We start from the raw sequence: 19833 nt of genomic DNA, 5'->3' as shown, positions 1-19833 counted from the left end.
TGGGCATCACACCCTTATCATTTGGGGTTGCTGAACCCCAAACACATGCCCTTGCTGAAAGGGCAGCAGCCTTGCTTCTATTGCCATGCAGCATAGAGTGTAGGCCTATGCATGACTCAGTGATTGTCAGCCTTTTTCATTTCAGGGCACACTGACAAGGCATTAAAATTGTCAAGGCGCACCATCAGTCTTTTGACAATTGACAAGGCACACCCTGCTGCCAGTGGAGGCTCACATCCCCTATTGGCCCTACTAACAAATGACCTCCCCCCAAATTCCTGTGGCACACCTGTGGACCACTCATGGCACAACAACGTGCCATGGCACAGTGGTTGAAAATAGCTGGCATGACTCCTTGGCAGCAAAGCTCGCTGGTGTTGTAATCTTATTCACACTTACCTGGGAGCAAGCCCCATTGACTATAATGGGACTTACTTCTGAGTAGACATGCATAGTGAGACTTGCTCCTAGTTGAGTGCCTGCACAGGACTGCAGCCTTACAATGCAATCCTATGCAGGTTTACTCACTGTATTACCCCAGGTAAGTGTGCAAAGGTTTGCCCTGTTGGAGCCCAATCCTATGCAGGATTCTCAGGTCTACTCAGAAGTAAGTCCCACTACAGCCAATGAGGCTTACTCCCAGGTAAGCGTGGGGAGGACTGCAGCCCATCATCCCTCCCGCGAGCGCGCTGAGGCTCGCGGACAGCCCCGCGCCCAGCCGGAGTAGCGAGTGCTCAGTGCTCCGCGCACCACCTGAGCCGGCAGTTCGCTCCTCCCGCCTGCAGGGGACGCTGTGGGGGCGGCGTAGAGCGGAGGAGCCAGCGCTTCCGGGGTGGCCATTTTGTCGTGAGACAGCAGTAGCCTGGTCTGGGCTGTTGAGGCGAGGATGCTGTCTGCGGCCGCCTTCGTGGATCCCGCTCTCGGGCCGGGCTGGGACACCCAGCGGGGCTCCGCTGCGCAGCACCGCTTCTCCCCCTACACCTTCAATGGCGGGTGAGTGTCTGGTCGCCTGGCTGGCTGGGGCTTGGGAGCCACCTCTGAGTGGTGCCCCCCGTTCCTCTGCTCAGCCGCCTCGCCTCCATTATGGTGGTGCCTCTGCCCTCTAACCCCCCTCCCTCCACCAGTGTGGGCTCCTGGATGGTCCTCCTACCTTTTCCGCCCCGACATGCTTCTTCAGTTCAGACGTTCAGTGAACACGTGAAGGGGGGGACAGGGATAGTGCTTGGCGCCTGTGCTCCTGATCTCCACAGCTTCACTGAAGGTGTCATCCAGTGGTACGGATACCACCAGTGGTACTTGAAGTGGTGTCTGGTGGTGCTCAAGCCGCCTGCCACCCTGCAGCGAGACCAACACAAAACAGCAGTACAAGGCTCGGCTTGAGAGGCAGAGCCCAAAGCATGCTTTTTGAAAAAGGCCTCCCACCCACCCTGAGCCTCTTACTGGTGTTCGTTGTGTCACCTCTGGCTTCCCAACCCAGAGTCACTGGCCATGGTGTCACCACCAGTTACTTCCAGTGGTACTTGGAACAGGTGGACTATGTGAAGTGGTACGGTGGAGGGCAAACGTTGAGACACACTGGTCTGAATGGTGTATGCACGCCCGTTTGCACAACCACAAGGTATACCACATCTCACTCTGTCTATCTACCTGATCTTTCCCCCTGGAGATTGGGGCTTTTTGCCTTTCTCCTAATTTTCTGCTCTCTCAACTCCCGCCCCATAACTTGCATTATAATGCTTTGCTGTGAAATCAGTTGTATTTTTTTTTATCTTTACGTTCCCTGTTTTTCTTCTTATACATGTGCAAAACTGGGTTGGTTAGGTATACACTACTGATTTTTAAAATGGAAAATTTAGAGCAATATCCATATTCTTTCATACAGTCCTTGGAAACTTTTCTTTCTAACTGAAACTGTTCACAGGTAATGAGCTGAGGATGGGTAACCTTAAACTTGCTATGTCTTCTTAAAACAGCCATGTCTATCATTTTAACACAGGGGTGCCCAAACCCCGGCCCTGGGGCCACATGCGGCCCTCAAGGCCTCTCCATGCGGCCCTCGGGGAGCACCCAGTTTCCAATGAGTCTCTGGCCCTCTGGAGATTTGTTGGAGCCTACACTGGCCCGATGCAACCACTCTCAGCGTGAGGACAACTGTTTGACCTCTCATGTGAGCTGTGGGATGAGGGCTTTCTCTACTGCTTACTGTTTCACATCCGTGATGCAGTAGCAGCAGCAAAGGAAAGGCCAGCCTTGCTTTGTGCAAGGTCTTTTATAGGCTTTAAGCTATTGTAAGTCCTTCATTCATACATTCATATAAATTCATCTTTAGTATATTCATTTATGTGTACTTATGTAAATATATTCAAATTTTAAATGTAAATTAATTCTTTTTTTTCCCTGGCCCCCGACACCTTGTCAGAGAGATGATGTGGCCCTCCTGCCAAAAACTTTGGACACCTCTGTTTTAACAGAACCTCATCTACTTATGTTGTTGATCCCCCCCCCCCCGAAAGTATAGTAGTAGAAACTCTTCGTGGCATAGTGTGAGTCAAGTATGCTAAGGAAATCCTTTGGACCAGGGGTTTGGGAAACTGTGTGAATGCTGTGTTACTTTTGCAATTTGATCATTGCCTGAGACTTGGCGCTAGAGTGACTGGTTGCACAAACGAGTGTGTCACAACCTGGACCTGTTTCATTGTACTTATGTGTACAGTAGTACACAAACCTTCATTTTATATAGACATGCAGGCTTCTTGGTGCCTTTTCTAATTTGGGCCTCATTGAGATGATTAGTTTCATCAGCATACACTGATAAATCAGATGAAGATGGTGCACTGAAATTATTCTTCAGGACAAAATTATTCAGCCAAAATTAAGCTCTTCAAACCCCACTGGTTTCAATGGGAGTGGTAAGTACATACTTAAATTCCATTGGAATCAATGGGATTTAAGCTGCCTAACTCTAGGTGTCCATCATAATTTCTACCAACATTTTAACTGCTGGTGAACGCTAGCAATTTGTGTGGATTCTTCTTCACCTGCCCATTCTGGCTTAATAGCATAGGATGGGAAAATATAACTCATCTCGTGAATCCTATCAGTAGTGGTGTTTGACCCTGGTGAGTATCAGTCTTACCAAACACAATGAGCTTACTTCTGAATAAAGTAAATAACATTGTTTTCAAACACCTTTAACTATCAGTTATTGCCCAATAGAGGTTGGCATCCCATGAATTACCAGGAAATTAAAGCAGTAGCAGAATTACTTTTTTACTTGACACTGTTTCTCAATGTGTCTTAATTTTTATTTCAGAACTCCACATTCCTGTTCTCGGGGGAGGGGGGATGGGACTTTTTCCTTTGCAGTTTTACTGTCTTGAATGTATTTTATAAATTCACACACGAATGGAAAGGCTTCAGTAGAAACACCCTAGTTAAATAAGGCTTAGTGTAAAGCGAAATCTTGTGTGTTTATGTAGTTGTGCTATGTATTCTGTTGAACCAGTCAAAACTGAAACTAAAACCTATGAGTCATAGGCTATGACATATGTTATGGCATTTTTAGTTTAAGGCACCAGAACTGCATTTATACTAAATGTATTCAGAAACTGTATCTGTTCATTTCTTTCTTTGGAAGGACTATATTGGCAATTGCTGGTGAAAATTTCTCTATTGTTGCATCAGACACCCGACTGAGTGAAGACTATGCAATTCATAGCCGAGACAGTCCAAAATGCTACAAGCTGTAAGTTTTACTTGAAAAAACGTAAGACTGTCAGTGCTTTCTAGTAGTAGTAGTAAACATTAAGTTAGGAATGATGTTTGTTTTGGATAACATTGGATGGTATTGTCTTTGAAAAGAAATGTTCAGTTAACATGGAATTTCATTCATACTTGATGTTTTTATAACTATAATTTGACTTACAAGTTTCAGGAAATTTGGGGGGGGGTGATTAACCAGATGCAGGTAGAGGGAATGATTAATGAGAGTAATACTGATGTTGTAAGGAATTTTGCCACTGTCTAATGCTGGCATGCTGAGATTCTTGGACTTAGGGGAATTTGAAGTTGTGTTTGTTAAAAGCACATACCCAATACTACATAGCAAACTACTCTTGAAACTGTGGGAAAATTCTGGCATGCGTGCTAGTCTGCTGCTCAGACACACACAAGTCAGAAATCCTTCAAGTCATGTCTGGACAGTCCTAAAATAGCTCTCTGGATCCTGTTTTCTGTCTTTTTGTAGGTTCTTCAAGAAGTCTGCCTACTACATGGAGGCTAAACTGTAGCCTCTAAAATAAAATCTCCTACTCTGAATTAATAACCCCGTTTCTGCCCAGCCCACAAGTGTACACATTTGATCCCTGTTGTGTATATGCAACGTTGGGAAGAAATGGCTTAAGTAGTAAACTTTTAATTCCTATGGCGTCCTATAAAAAATTGTCTTGAGAGGAATCCTTGGGTTTGGTGGTTTATAGGTGCTACATTTCATAACAATCCATGACTCAAAATATTGTAACAAAAATCCTCATTCAAGGAAACATTCATTACAGCATACACTATTATAAGATTACTTAAAATCCTATCAATCCTCTTTTTTACAGGACAGACAAAACAGTCATTGGTTGCAGTGGATTTCATGGAGATTGTCTTACTCTTACAAAAATTATTGAAGCAAGACTAAAGGTAGATTATAGTTGTTTGTGTTTGCAAATGAAGGTGACCAAATATTAGTATAAGATTGGCAAGGAAAAGAGCAGCGGTTCAAGTCCTGAAGCTCCTCTATGCATGATGGTGAAATGTAATTGAATACTTCTGCTTTTGAATTGATCTTCTGTACAGCTCAGGTGAAGCACTATATTAGTTGCAATAAAGTCACAAGAGAAGTTTGGAAGCAAGAAACATTTTTGCATAAAAGATAGAAACATTAATTTATTAATATAAAGTTATGGTATATCAGGAAATACCAGATCTTGTAAATGTAGGTATGCAGCCAAAATATATAGTGCCAGCTCAATCTGTTTTGATGTCTAAGGTGGAAAACTTAAATATGCCTTCTCTCACCACCTCCACCCCCAGTAGCAAAATATCAGGAAGTGACAATTTGCTATTCTTAACAACAGGTAGCCTGAGTTGACCACCATATTCTTGACTGAAATGGTATATACCAGGGGTGCTCAAAGTTTTTGGCAGGAGGGCCACAACATCTCTCTGACACTGTGTCTGGGGCCGGAAAAAAAAAAAAGAATTAATTTACATTTCAAATTTGAATAAATTTACATAAATGAATACATTAGAGATGAAAAATGAATGACTGAATTCAATCCAGTTTATGATTACATTCACCCTAAGATGGGGGGGATCTTCATGCCAGTTTATGATCACATTCACCCTAAGACGGGGGGGGGATCTTCATGCTAGTTTATGATCACATTCACACACACACACACACAAATGGAGGGGGGGATCTTCCACACTTTCACATACTCGCCTTCTCACCTGCCCCCTTGCCCTCCCTCCTTCATTTGCTTGGGCTGCCTGCCTGCTTGCCCAGCTGCCTGCCCACCTGCCTGCCCATGTGCTGCTGCTGCTGCCTGGCCCGCTGGCCAGCCAACCAGCCCTCCCTCCCTCGGGAGGGAGACGTGCTGCAAGCTGGGCTGGGCTCCCCTCCCTCGTGATCTCTCTCTCTCTTTCTCTCTCTCTCCCCCCTGGCTCAGGTTGCGGGAGGGGAGCCCAGCCCAGCCCATGGGCAAGGAAGAACAGACTAGCAGGCAAGCGTGCAGGGTCTTTTATAGTGGGAAGTAACGTGAGACCTGCAAGTCTCATGTTACCTTCCCACTATAAAAGGCCCTGCACGCCGGCTAGGCTTGTCTTTCTTTCGCTGCCGCTGAGCTCAGCGGCAGTGAGGGAGAGCAAGGCGTGGAGCTCGCGCGGCAGGCCAGCGTGGGCTGGGGTAAGGGCCGGGTGCCGATTGGAGGTGGGGGGACCCCCTGGGGGCCGGGGTTTGGGCGCCCCTGGTATATACTCTACAGTTGGTTGAAGCATTTAGCACAAAGTTCTGCCCACTTCTGCTCTAACCGCTTTATCTTTTGGTTCCAGATGTACAAGCATTCCAATAACAAGGCTATGAGTTCAGGGGCTATTGCAGCCATGCTTTCCACCATTTTGTATTCTCGCCGATTCTTCCCTTACTATGTTTACAACATAATTGGTGGACTGGATGAAGAAGGTAAAGTCTTGGTACTTCCAATGAAAACATGAGGTCCTCCTGAAGATGACAGAGAATAGGTTTATGTAGGAGAGGAAAGCACTTTGTTACTGATGATGTTCTGTTGTGCTGCTTTTTGAGGACATTTCAGCACAAATAACTGTTATGTATTTTATTTGATAATTAGCTATCTATAAATGAAAAAAAGCTTTTCAATTAGTACAGAACTTGAGCTTAAATGTAGCAGTATTGGTCTTGGCATAATGAATATGATGATTTTTGTATTGGACCAGGTGAAAACAAAAATCCATGGTAATACGACTTACAGAAGCAATGAGTTCTCAGAAAAATGAGTCACAGTAGGTGACTTATAGTACCATCCTATGTATATTTACTCAAAAGTAAACCCCACTGTGTTCACTGGGTCTTAAGTGTGTCATGCACAGTTATCTGGAAGTAAGCCCTAGTGAACCAGTAGGAATTACCTCTGAGTGAACATGCATAGGATTATACCTCTTAGGGAGAAGAGCTCCTCAGTTCCAGCTTCAATTTCTCATAAGAACAAGAGTTTAGTTCTCAAAAAGTCTTCTTAATGTTCTTTAAGAATAAAGACATTTCCATTTCTCTGAACAAGTACAATTTGAGCTTAGCTCTGTTTTTGCTGTATGCGATTCTTACATTTGTTTCTTGCTTCTTCAGGAAAAGGTGCAGTGTACAGCTTTGATCCAGTAGGTTCCTACCAGAGAGATACTTTCAAAGCTGGTGGCTCAGCTAGTGCCATGCTGCAACCTCTTTTGGACAACCAGGTAAAATAGTTCTGGCATGGTTCTGTGGTTAATGGTACATGAACACATAAATACTTCAGAAACTAAGCTATTTGAAATTATTCATGTGTGTTTGTTGCTCACTTTCAGTAGAATTTTTCCTACTGAAGATTGACTGAAAACATTTGCCATGTCTCTCAAACCTCTAAACCAGGGGTGCTCACACTTTTTTGGCTCGAGAGCTACTTTGAAACCCAGCAAGGCCCGGAGATCTACCAGAGTTTTTTTTACAATGTTCGCGCCATCATAACATATAACATTTATGTATACAATGTATGTTGGTGTACATTGAGCCCCACTGAGTATAACAGGACTTACTCCTGAGTAGACATGCCTAGGATTAGGCTGTGAGGCTGCAGTCCTAGCCACACTTACCTGGGAGTAATCCTAGCCACACTTACCAGTACAATAGGCCTTACTCCCGGCATTTCCTCCCAGAGGCACCTGAAGGGGGGGGGGGGTCGGCACTCCGCGATTACTCATTTTGCCTCGCGATCTACCGGTAGATCGCGATCCACCTATTGAGCACCCCTGCTCTAAACCCTTGCCACAAAAGCTGCTCCCAAGAGTCTGAAGACCCTTGGCAGCAGCATATCAAAGCATATCATAGGGCAGGGATGAGAAGTCATAGTTAAGAAACTGGAGTTAAGAAACATAGTTAGGTCATAAGAGTAACTGGCCCACCTCACCCCAGCACTGTCTGTTCTAGTGGCTGTCTGCTGGTATTCATTTGCATCTTTTTAGATTGTGAGCCCTTTTGGGACAGGGAGCCATTTAGTTATTTGATTTTTCTCTGTAAACCGCTTTGTGAACTTTAAGTTGAAAAGCGGTATATAAATACTGTTGATTGATTGTTGATTGATTAAGAAAGCGAACTGCTGGTGGCTGCTTCTTTATCAGGAGGTGTGAGAAAAGGGAAGGTGGCTTGCACAGGCGCTAGCTGTGGATGTTAGCCTCGTATTTATCATTTGATCATACAAATATGTGAAACTGCTCTAATAGCATGTTTTGTTGTCTCACGGATCATTTCAGCTTGTCTCTTCATTTGATTAACACTTAGTTGTTACCTAACAAAGGGATAATATGAATTGGGCCTTTGCTGTACCCCTTTCCTCCCAATTAATCTGTGATGATAGTACAGTACTATTTTGTATTATGTAGTTGCCTTGTACATTGGTTTTCTTGAGTGCTAAAGCTGTTTGAGAGTGGTGAAGGTGGTTTGGTGTAGCATAGTAAATTAGTATTCAGAGTCACAGTAGACTCTGTGATTGTTCCAATCACCAAATCAAAGCAGAAAACAATAATTTAATATCTTTCCCCCCCCAAAGGTTGGCCTCAAGAATATGCAGCATGTGGACCATGTGGCTTTGTCCCTGGAAAAGGCTTTGCAGCTAGTAAAGGATGTCTTTATTTCTGCTGCAGAAAGAGATGTATACACTGGGGATGCACTGAAAATCTGCGTTATCACAAAAGATGGGATTAAAGAAGAAACTTTTCCACTGCGCAGAGACTAAATGGGTGTGTCGTTTGTTTGAAGGTGTTCAGTGTATAACCTTAGTTTGTATGTCTTCAATTTACCAGTAGCATGATGACATTTTATGTATTAAAAAAAGGAACCAAAGTTGTTTGTCTGGTCATTACTATTTCACTCCCTGTAACATGAATGCGATTTGAGTTATGTGCTCTCATTAATGAGAAATCAAACTCAGTTAATTGGGCATAAGATGTGTATGTAGGGCATGGTCTGGGAGCACATGGCACAACTAGCATGTTGAAGTTCAGTAGGTCTAGATCTGATCAGTGCCAAGATGAATGGCTGCTTGTGAACCTCATGTGTGTCACCTTGAATTCCATGATAAAAGAAATGTGGCATATATATACTGTTAAATGGAACAGGAAAGAATATTACAAAGATTGTAATATCAGTCACATGTGCACTGCCACGTGAGTTTAGACCGGCTTGTAGTATTGTAATGCTTTGGATTTATGCAAAAGTCTGACATTAATTTTATGTGTTAAATTAAAATGGCACTGGTGGGGCACACACTTGTGTTCACTAGCTTGGGAATTAAGTTTTGGGTTCCTCTGATACTCTTATATGGTTAAGAGAGTGTATCTTAAGTTTGCATGGAGCACAGTCAGAAACTTCTTCTGCTTCTGGAAGGAACAGTGCATTCTTGCAAAGATCCCTTGTGTAAACCCAACACTTTTTCTATGAGCAGAAGCAGCTCCTGACAATAACACTTTTGTATGAACTTTGGATACATCCCGCCTGCCTGTTTAAGGCTCCTGCTTATTAAATGGAAAGCAGCATGCATATTGATGAGCCTAAATACATTGTGGTTATGTACATCACTAACAAATGTTAGTGCACTGTAAGGAATTTTCTTAACATGCTTTCATGGAGCTTATCCTAGAGTGGGGAAGTTGGAACAAAGAGAGAAATCAGGAACTATGGTGGTATCTAGTGCAAGGGAAGGCAACATTTTCAGCAAAGGGGCAGGATGTTTGGCAGTGATGTCATTGTGTCATTTCTGAACTTCTGGGTTGCTGAGTTCCTGGAAGTGGCTGCATGGAGCTTGGCTTGGCTTGGGAGGCACAGGGACTCCACAAACCTGGGCAGGCAGCTTTGCTGTTCCCTTTACAGTGTGCGGGAAATTGGGCAGGAGTTTCACTTCCCAAGCTGAGCCAGACAACCATGAGCCCCACATGGGCCAGACAACCTTGGATTGTGGGCTGTAGGTTGCTGATCTCTGATCCAGTACAAGTTTTGTTGTCTGCTTAGGTTGGGGGACAATGACATATTAACCTTACAACTGTATATCCTCACATTTCTCCCATGATATATGAAAGGAGAAGGATCCATGCCTCAACTCTGGAAAGGTAATTCATGATCTTATTGTAAAGAAAACCAGGACAGTGTCCTGTTCCAGCAAGGGGATTAAATTGAAATTTGCACATCATATTTCTCCCCTTTTTAAAAAAGTGAATTTTGACTTTCATGTTATACCTCCTAGCTGTAGTTGTATAAACTCGTAGTTTTTTCCATTTTATTTACTGGTCTGGAATGATCAAAATATACTAATTTCAGTGGACGTTAGTAAACATGTTAGTAATGTGAGTAGTCTGAAGTCCACAAGTCATACTACTGTGGCCGCTAATTTTCAATCTTCTTGGCAATAAATAGGAATTTAGAAAATTTTAGGCTCCCTCTTGTCTCCCCAGAGCACACTAATTGATCATCAGGTGTTTGGCAGTAATTTTTTAATAAATATTTTCTGTACTGTAGAACTTTGGTTTATGCCCATTTCCCGCAGTTCAGCACCCTACAAAAGCAGCAGTGTTGTTGGCCACCAGGTGGCATTATTGTTCTTTTCAAAGGAAGAAGCTTTTCCCACCTAAGTATCTCTTGAGATGCATCTTTATCCATAGGCATTAGCTTGAAGAGAACAAATTGCTGATAAGGTACAAGACAGATACTGCTGTAAAAAAAATTATTCCTCATTCCTCTATAAAAAAGATGGTTATGGAGAAATCTCATGACACAATGTTCAACCAGGGCCTTCACACTAGGCCAGACTACAAAACTACCATGTATTACTTAGTTGCAGGTGTATTTCAAGGCTCATGAATGTACATCAGTTCATATGTTTATGAACTAGTCCTGCATATCTTAATTCTGCCAGGAATTGTACTGTATCATTCTAGTGCAATCTCATATTCCCTCCAAAAGAATTTTCTAAGGCAGTGGTTCTCACCCTTTTCAGTCCGGGACCCACTTCTGAGAATGACAGTCTGTCTGGGACCCACTGAAAGTGAAGTCATCAAGCAGGAAGTGACATCACTGATATCAGAGCTGGAGGTGATTTCATCAGACAGGAAGTGACATCACTGTTCTTACCTAGGAACTCAAACTGTAAATGACAAGAGAAAATATTCCAGCTCAGAAGCTTCTTCCAATTCTCCCCCCTGCCCGCTACCATTATACCATACCAGAAGTAAGCCCTTCTTACTGCCTATTGTGTTAAGTTGGGCACAACTTAAGTTGTGTTAAGTTGAACATTTAATGTAGTTTTGTGATATTCTCCAAAAGGAAAGGTCCTTAAATCTTATTACTCACTCCCTGGAACTAGCCTGGGTCATGGTGCTTTGGTGACAAGGATGCCAGCAGGTGAAACTGTTTGGGTGGGCAGAGGGCAATGTGGAAGTCAGGGCTCCTGAGTTCGCAAAATTAATGACATGATTCTGTGCTCTGAAAAGATCTGGTGTTTATATTTAAAAAGCAATTATCTGTTTCTACTGACTATCTTAGTGCTTTCAGGAATATGAAAGTTTAAGAACGTGCATCTGTAAAACCACCACCAAGTAGGAAGTTTTAAACATATGCCAGAACTGTCAGCTGGCAACAATAAAGCAAAATTGGTGAAAGACCATGGCAGAGCTGTAATTCTCTGAAGATTGAACCAGAGATACAAGCAAGGAGTGAGCCTTGTGGGCTTTGAAATCACTCAGCTGCCAGGAGAGCCACCACCATTCCCATCATCAGTAATGCACCCCATTTCACAAATTACCCTGAAGATTCCAAATGCTTCTCTGCCACACACTCTGACTTTACTTTCAGTCAATTTCACATACAAACTTAAAGATAACAAAAATCATGGAATTGGAAGCGACATAAGAGGTCATCTAGTCCAGCTCCTGTCTGTTGCTTCTCAGACATATGCTCAGTGCTTACTTTCAGCCGATTTCACACACAACCCTGAAGATCACCAAAATCATGGAATGACCTAAAAGGTCATCTAGTCCAACATCTAGCTTCTCAGACATGTTCAGTGTGGAAGAGATGACCAAGGCACTTGGAGAGATGTATCATACCTGTTTGAGTACTTTTAATGGTGTGCATCCGAGAAGTGTGGGGTGGGGCCATGCAGCATCCCCCTCACAGCTGGAAAGATAGGAATGCCCTGCTGTTCTCCTCCCAGCTGCTAAAAGGAAACAGTGGGGTAGCTATATTGGGAGCACTTGCTTGTCCTGGCCTCTCCACACTCCCTCTCGCCTGACTGAGCGCATGGCAGCAGACTGTGAGCACTGAAGCCTCCGCTGTCGCCACCCATGGCCCCCACTCCAGGGCACTTTTCCACTCCCCCTCTCGCCTGCCTAAGGTTAAAGGGAGCCAAACAGAGGGGTTCTGCATGCCCCCAAGAATGAGGGAGCACTCACCTGAAAATCTCCAAGCAGGCTCTCCTCTCCCCTCCTTTGAATGGGGCTGGGCAGCAGCACACTCACAGAGGAAAAGCAGCACGCTGCCTGCCCTGCGCATGTGCAAGCCGCTCTTTCTGTTTGTTTACTCTGTGTCTGGAAGCCTAAAATAGCTCCCCAAGGGTCTGCTTGGCCTTTTTCAAAATGGCGCCGCCTGGATCTATTTGCCCTTTTCTAAAATGGCACTTCCTGGGTCTACTTGCCCTTTCTCAAAATGGCACTACCTGGATCACCTTGGGGCTGCATTGCGGTTGCATTGGCACTAGAAAGTTGGATAGGATTGGGCCCTGAATCATATTCAGCAGTTTTGCTACCACATGAACAAGTTCTTTGGTGAGGGGCAGAGATGTCACATAATAGTTACGTTTGTTATGCAGCTTAGGGTGGTGAACTGTACAATTTAAGTATGAGGTACAGGAATAAGAACTGTTGATGCCTGTGACATCCTTCACTGTTCCTCTGGCTCCCTACAAAACTCTAAAACAGTTGAGAAAACCATCTTGATTCATATGGCTGCTGTTAACTTGGGTTCTTCCTTACCTGAGAAATTCTTATCTGTGAAGTCCAGTGAAAGTTTCTGTGTGTCAAGGTAAAGCTAATAGCCACAGAATAGCATCTGATCAACCACTGTGGAAAATGACATTGTTCCAAAAAGGAGCTACTTTTAGAACAAAATATTACAGAAATGCGTGTGTCATCCCCCCACCCCGAATTGGGCACAAGAATTCAGCATTTTGTGGCCTCATTGTGTGATTGATTGCTTACCTGTATGCTGCTAGTTTGCTGTTTGATCTACAACTACAGAGCTGCTGAAAGTGGGTTGAGTAGTAGTAAATGTTGGTGGAGTGATGATCATAGATTGACCCCTGACTACTAAGTTCCATTAACATGCTAGCAGGTTGCTACGAAGAGCTATTTACCTGTAATAAAACTTCTTGTTGAGAATGTTGGGTGGGTGGGTGTCAAGGTCAAAGAACCCTTCATTGGCTTATCTGCTCTGACATCACAGAGGAACAGGAAAGCCTTGATCCAAAGTGCTGAGTGCTAAGTGGAGAGTGGAAGACATTTGAATTCCTTACAGTTTTATTACATTGTGTAAATAATGCCTAAACACCATGGGAATGTGACTGATATCTTGTTAATCAAATCTGCTGAGCAGTTAAAGAAGTTTTCAGAATAGACGGATGATACTTTCTTCCTTACGGTGTGTGCGATAAATTTGTTTTTCATCCTGGGGGGGGGGGGGTCCAACAACTTACCCGAAGGTATTATTACTCATAGGGCACAATCCTAACCCCTTATGTCAGTGCTTTCCAGCACTGGCATAGTTGCACCAATGGGATGAGTGCTGCATCCTGCAGTTGGGTGTCACTCATGGAGGCCTCCTCAAAGTAAGGGAATGTTTGTTCCTGTACCTCAGAGCTGCATTGCCCTGATGTCAGTGCTGGAAAGCACTGACATAAGGGGTTAGGATTGTGCCCATACTCAGTCAAACAGTTTGCCAGATAGCTTCTCTGCAGCCAAAGAAATGCTGATGCATTCATGTCCAAGTTTGTTTTACCACTATAATGATCTTGATATCACATATACTGTATTGTGTAGCAAGGAGATTTAAGAATGTAACAATTTAGTGCTATCACAAAACCTTAAATTCCACATAACAAGATAAAAGCTCTACCAAAAACTCTGCACTGGCCCACCAGCAGCTTCTGGGAAGCTCACAAGCAAGAAAGAAAGGCAGACTGTACTGTGGAAAGCTGGCGACTGGTATTCAGAGGCATATGGCCACTGAATATGGAGACAGCAATCACCCTTCCCACTGAATGCTGCCTCTGATTTGCCCTCTGCCCCTCTTCCTTCACACAAGCAGAGCTCTATTGCTTATCAAACATTGCTAATCAAACAAACCGAAGTCCTTATGGTTGTCAAACTGAGCTAGTGGCACCTGAATGGCTTAAAGTGAGGCTGTCAGCCCATCCCATGTAAACACCAAGGCAAATTCATTACAATTATGAAACACTGAAGGGAGAAACCTCTTGGATAATGGGTTTGTTTTGAGTTAATGGATCATCTCCCCAAGGAAGCCATCTGGTCCTCAAAGTATGCCATTTACTTCCGGGTTCATATGATGCCCAAGATCCCAATCCTGGGTAGAGTGTCTGAACACTTCTTTTCACATCTTTTAATTGAATGCACAATTTTGTGTGTCGTTTGGGATGCTGAAGTTCCACTGCAAGCTGTAGGATTTTTACACAAATGTTTGACTAGGCACCGCATTATGGCCTATGTGTTCATCTAACAACCTGCAGTCAGTGTTAATTATGACTTTTCACTCTGTTCTTTTCAGATTCAGGTACAGCAAATAGGACATATCCATGACTAAAATATGTTCTTAATGCAGGATGTAAAATATGATCATATGCCCTCCTATTAAGCGCCAGCATTCCACTGCCAGAATGTCTAAGAGCAAGAATGGGGTCTCAGGTGCCAGACCACAATGTATGGCCCAACTCTAGCAGTAAGGAGCCTTGGCACTTCTGATTATCCTCCTCCTCTGTACATTGTAAGAGGAAAGACAATGAATTCTTTCCCGTTTGAAAGTCCATAGTAATCACAAATAAGGAAGGTAGCGGTAATAGCCACCTTAACCCACTCTGACTAGAACCCAAAATAACCCACATATACCCACAACAATGAATGTATTTGTACTTTTCATTGATCAACTTGCTTTAGAGTTTTGTGGTTAGCATGAGGATGGAGTTTTTGCTCAGTGCAATGTGGTTTTTCCAGTTCAAGTGATGGGACACCAGTGGGCCAGAAGGTGGAGCCATTGTCTCTTTCTTGCTCAATGTCTTACCCTGAAGGTTCTACCATTTGCAAAGTGAGCAGCTATACTTCAAGCAAGCCACAATGTGAGGGTGCTGGCTAACAGCACATACACTAGCAGCCCAATTCTGCCCTTGAGATACACCGTATATCTCCATGAACACCAGTGCAACAACAGCCCTGCCAGTGTAGAAACCCAGTCGCTGATGGATGTGCTATGGATGCTGGAGCAATGCCAGGCCAACATAACTCAGATGCTGGTGCAACTCCGCTGGCAGAGAAGCCATAACAGGAGATTGGGGTGTGACGTAGGAGGGATGAGAAGGAGTCAATGTACACCGTATTCAAACTACCTTTCAGAACAGATACACCCCCAACGGCAGAAATGCCACACCAACAACAGAGCTGGTGTAGGTAGGAGTAATCCCTTAAGAAACAATGAGGAAGCAGAAAACATCAGAAAATTGCACCTCCTATCACTCCCTACCCCACCCACCCTGATGGTGTCATCTGGTACGTCTGCACCCCAAGCATTTGGGGGCGCCACATGGGAAGGAATGGTACATTGAGGCTGGATGGCAAAGGACATTTTTAGAAATGGATCATTGATCCTAACACTGTCCTCACCCAAACTGGTGACTTTTAAAGTGAAAAAATTGGGATGTGGGCTTGAGCATCTCCTGGGTGGGGAGACTGGCATTTTGCATCCTTTGAGTTTGACATCCTTCTCTAAGTGAAGGGAAGAACTCAGCATGGAATATTATTTTTCCCATGGCAAAAATAATACGTAACCCAAAGCTTTTGCAGCTGCAATTGGCTCTGAAGGCGAGGAGAAGGAAGGAGCTGCTTTACAGCAGCACCAGGCTCCTAAAGAAACTTAGTGTTTTGCCTTCCCCTCCAGGAACAGCAGTGATGTAGCCCACCCTTGTGGAAGGAGTTACACTGAGGAAAGAGAAGGATTACAGATGCTCTCACCAAGCACAGCACATACCTCTCTTGAATCTTTTAGCAAAGTCAAGCAATGGCTTATATATGTAAATGAGTCATCACTGATGTTACACCACAGACACAACTTTTCTGTCATATTGCAAACTCCATCCATTTTAGTGGATTAAGTGCCCAGTTTTATCCCCAGCCATCCCAGAGCATGCAGCACTACTGACAAAGCACATGCTGCATACTATACATGGGAGGCACCAGACAGTTCAGGAGAGGTAAGTAAAGTTCTTTTTTACTTGGTCACTAATAGGCTGTCTCAGACCTATGTCAGGTCTTGCTGGTGTAAATCAGTAGTGACTCCTGGGAGAATCCAGGCTGGAAGGAGGAGATAGGATCTTGGCATGCACATCTCTCACCAAGATCCTCCTCCTCTTCCTGTTCCTCCCACTCACAGCCTGGTCTACTCCCTGCCCCGATCCCCCCACAATCCACCCCTGCCATCAACCTACCTGCTCCAGCTGAGGTCAGTCCAGCAGAGGTTCTACAGGCCAGTGGTACCTGTGCGCCAGTGTTGCCTATGTGCCTGGCCACTTGCGTTGCCCTCAGAATGGTGGGTCACCTGCTGCACCAGGCGCCCAGGATTTATGGTGGCGGGTCACAAGATCTGCCATCCTAAGGCCTGCATAGGATTCAGCCCATAGTTTCTTTCATTCAGCTGCCGGACAAAAATACAATGCAGAAAATTACTGAATGCACTTGTCAACCAGGATTTCATGTCCAAACATCAAGGGATGGCTTATATGTGTGTGAACAGCAGCAGCACAAACAGATCCTTCGTTCTATCTCAGATGCAGTGCTTTTCAAGTAAAGTCAGTCCACATGTTCAGCTGCCTTTAGGTTACAATGGGAAGTGGTTTAGATGGGATACACTAGGAGCAGGCATCAGGTGGCAGTATTGAGTCATTGTCACTGCCTTTAGAAGGCTGACTCCAGGTGTCCAGGTATTTACAAAATTAAAGGAGCTTCATTGCATTTGTTTACTTCTCCATTTGGATTGACCTGGGAAGCTTTTTCACATGTGAGACTGTGAAAAACATGAGACATGGATTGACTTGAAGCTTTTTCACATGTGAGAATTCAGTGGACTTTTCCTTATACTGGACTGTTATTGCAAAACCAACATGGACAAGAACATGCATTCAGTTTCTCTTTCTGTCTTGTCCCACATTAAAGGCATTCACATGTGTGACACAAGTAGCATGTGAGAGGCCCCAAGGCACTTGTGATGAGGTCAAAAGAGATATCTGTTGAGTCTCAAACATACAATGGACATTGATTATCAATAAAAAGAGAGAACTGTATAATATCTGAGTGTAAATGGCAGTGCCAACTTCTAAGTCCATATTTCACAGTGTGCAGGTGAAACAGTTTCTTTTCTCTCCATCGGTTTTTTTAAAAAGCTAACAACATGCAACAGATCTCTTTTTAAAAAAAAACCCAGAATGCATTTTTAACATAAGAATGTTAAAGAAGTTGCCTTGTACAAAATCAGGCCATTGGTCTATCTAGGTCAGCACTGTCAACACAACCTATCAATGGCTCTCCAGGGTTTTAAGCCAGAGTTTTTCTCTGCCTTCCCTGGAGATCCAGGGAGTAAAAAATGCAATGAGCAATGGCCCTTTCTTGATTTGATCTGAGTTATTGTACTACCATGGAGATATATCATTCAGAGGTCAAGCCTAGTTCCAACATTTAAGTTACATTTAACATGTGTCAAGATGGAGAAAAACAATTCAGTGTCCAAGGAGAAGAAACCAGACATACAGGTACCCTAGCATCACTTCCCCAGCACTCTCTGATGTTTGGAATCTAGGTTAATATGATTGTATAATAGCCCAAGAGGTGATGTGTTCATTTGCTTTCTACCGATATATTATCCTATGTCAATATTAGCAGGTGGCCTCAGAAATATTATAGGCAAGTTCTCCAGCTGCTGGCAATAAGAGAGTGAATGGAACCATCTTTTGAAACTGAGATCTGAACTTCCAGCAGATATTTATCTGTATGGGATCCAGTCTTTGTGAAGGTGTAAAGCCACCACACTTCCAGGAGGGCTAGGAAGAACTCTCAGGGTATGGTCTGAGATCACATATAACAACCACCTTACTGAAGCTAAGCACATCTAAGTTTGGTCTGGATGAGCAACTGGGAACCTTCTGTACGCTACATTGAGTTCCATGATGGTAGAAAGGTGAGCTCTCATTATCCACGTAACAAAAAGGGACCTTCACAGTAGGCTTGTGAATACTTCAGACTACTGTGTTCTGAATTCATTGTCATGATGATCAGGTAACTACACAATGTAAATTTTCTTTGGATTTTTTAAAAAAAGGGTTGTGGCAATGGCTACAGTCATAGCAGTTAGAAATGTTCTTGATGACAGATTGGTTTTTGTGATGAATGAAAAACTCACAAAGACCCACAAAGGTGTATCTGCATGGCAAACCTGAAGGGGGCAAATATGGGCACAATCCACTGGGAAGTTCTCCTGCACAAGTATGATTGAAATAAACAGCAGCTGCCCAATAGCACACTATTCCTTTTCATAGGCCTTGCTCAACAACGTCTTCCCAGAGGATTGTACCTTGTGTGGTCCATCTGCACAACCAACTTAACAGCCCAGGCCTAAAGTGGCTAGTGCTGCTGGAACAATTCCAGCAGTGTTAGGTGCTTTCTGGCTATCACAAAATGTAGCCAGAAGTAGCAAGTGGCTGGTTCTGTGCAGCAGCAGACTCCAGACACCCACCGCCCCTGGTAAGATCACACAGGAGGTCAGAGGGAGTTGGGGGGAGGGGGAGGAGATGGAACAGGGGAGGGGGTAGTCAGAATTGGGCAGCAATAGCGACAGGGGGTGAACATCTAGGCCAGGTAACATCACCGGTTCTCCAGTATCTTCGGCAGAAGCTTTCCTCAGCCCAGCCGGGCTACAAGAGCTCCATCCTTTAACTGGTGGTGCCAGCGACTGAACATAAAACTACCTGCATATCATCATGCACTCTGCTGCTGAGCTCTGGCCCCTTCCTAACCCAGCATAGAGAAGACATAAAGATCAAAAATAAAACCCATCCAGTCTCTGCCATCTGCATTGCAACCAGCCAAATGTGCTTGTAAGTCTGGTTTGCATATTCTGCTGGTACTGCACAGACAAACCATGCGGCAATGCTTCACTTCTAAACTGAGAAAGGTTCCAGGGTATAACCACAGTCACTGCACCAGTTAAACCCTCCAAAGTCAAAGTCATGCTTTCAACTCCACCCCCAAGCAATGTACTCGCCTTGCCTCTTATTACAGTTTACTGGTGTCAATTGGCGGCTCCCCTACTTTAGCTCGCGTTTCTGCTCTTGCATGGGTGCCATTTGCACAGGCATTCATCAGCTGATGATGTGTATGTGTGAAAAAGTTGTCACTGATAAAATGCCTTGGACCAGTTCAGATGACTCTTGCGCTGTCCACCCCAGCCTGACATAGCAAAAGACGTGTGCTCATGAAGCTTGCACATCTTTGCTCCTCCCCTTCTGTCCAGGGGAATTCAGGGCATTTTCTTCCATTGTATGGGGCAGGTGGTTTATCTCTGTGTGCCATGATAAAGACTGCAGTCCTATGTCCACTTTCCTGGGAATAAACCCTTTTGAGCACAATGTTACTTATTTTTGAGCAGACATGCATGCAATTGTGTTGAGAAATTGACTTTTAAAAGAGCCCCTACAAGACTAAAGA

General features: G+C 44.1%; 1 protein-coding gene across 1 annotated transcript; it reads left to right on the top strand.

Annotated features, from left to right (window-relative positions):
- The first annotated feature begins 844 nt into the window (after positions 1-844).
- Positions 845-8653, top strand: PSMB1 (proteasome 20S subunit beta 1). The gene is made up of 6 exons (XM_066611386.1): positions 845-993; positions 3638-3745; positions 4605-4686; positions 6100-6229; positions 6908-7014; positions 8361-8653. The coding sequence occupies exons 1-6, from the start codon at positions 887-889 to the stop codon at positions 8544-8546; spliced, it is 720 nt and encodes a 239-aa protein (XP_066467483.1). The 5' UTR covers positions 845-886; the 3' UTR covers positions 8547-8653.
- The last annotated feature ends 11180 nt before the right edge of the window (positions 8654-19833 follow it).

Source organism: Tiliqua scincoides, chromosome 1 (assembly GCF_035046505.1).
Source record: "Tiliqua scincoides isolate rTilSci1 chromosome 1, rTilSci1.hap2, whole genome shotgun sequence".
Classification (NCBI taxonomy): Eukaryota; Metazoa; Chordata; class Lepidosauria; order Squamata; family Scincidae; genus Tiliqua; species Tiliqua scincoides.
The sequence above is the reverse complement of the archived record's forward strand: the minus strand, read 5'-3'. Positions and strand labels throughout refer to the sequence as shown.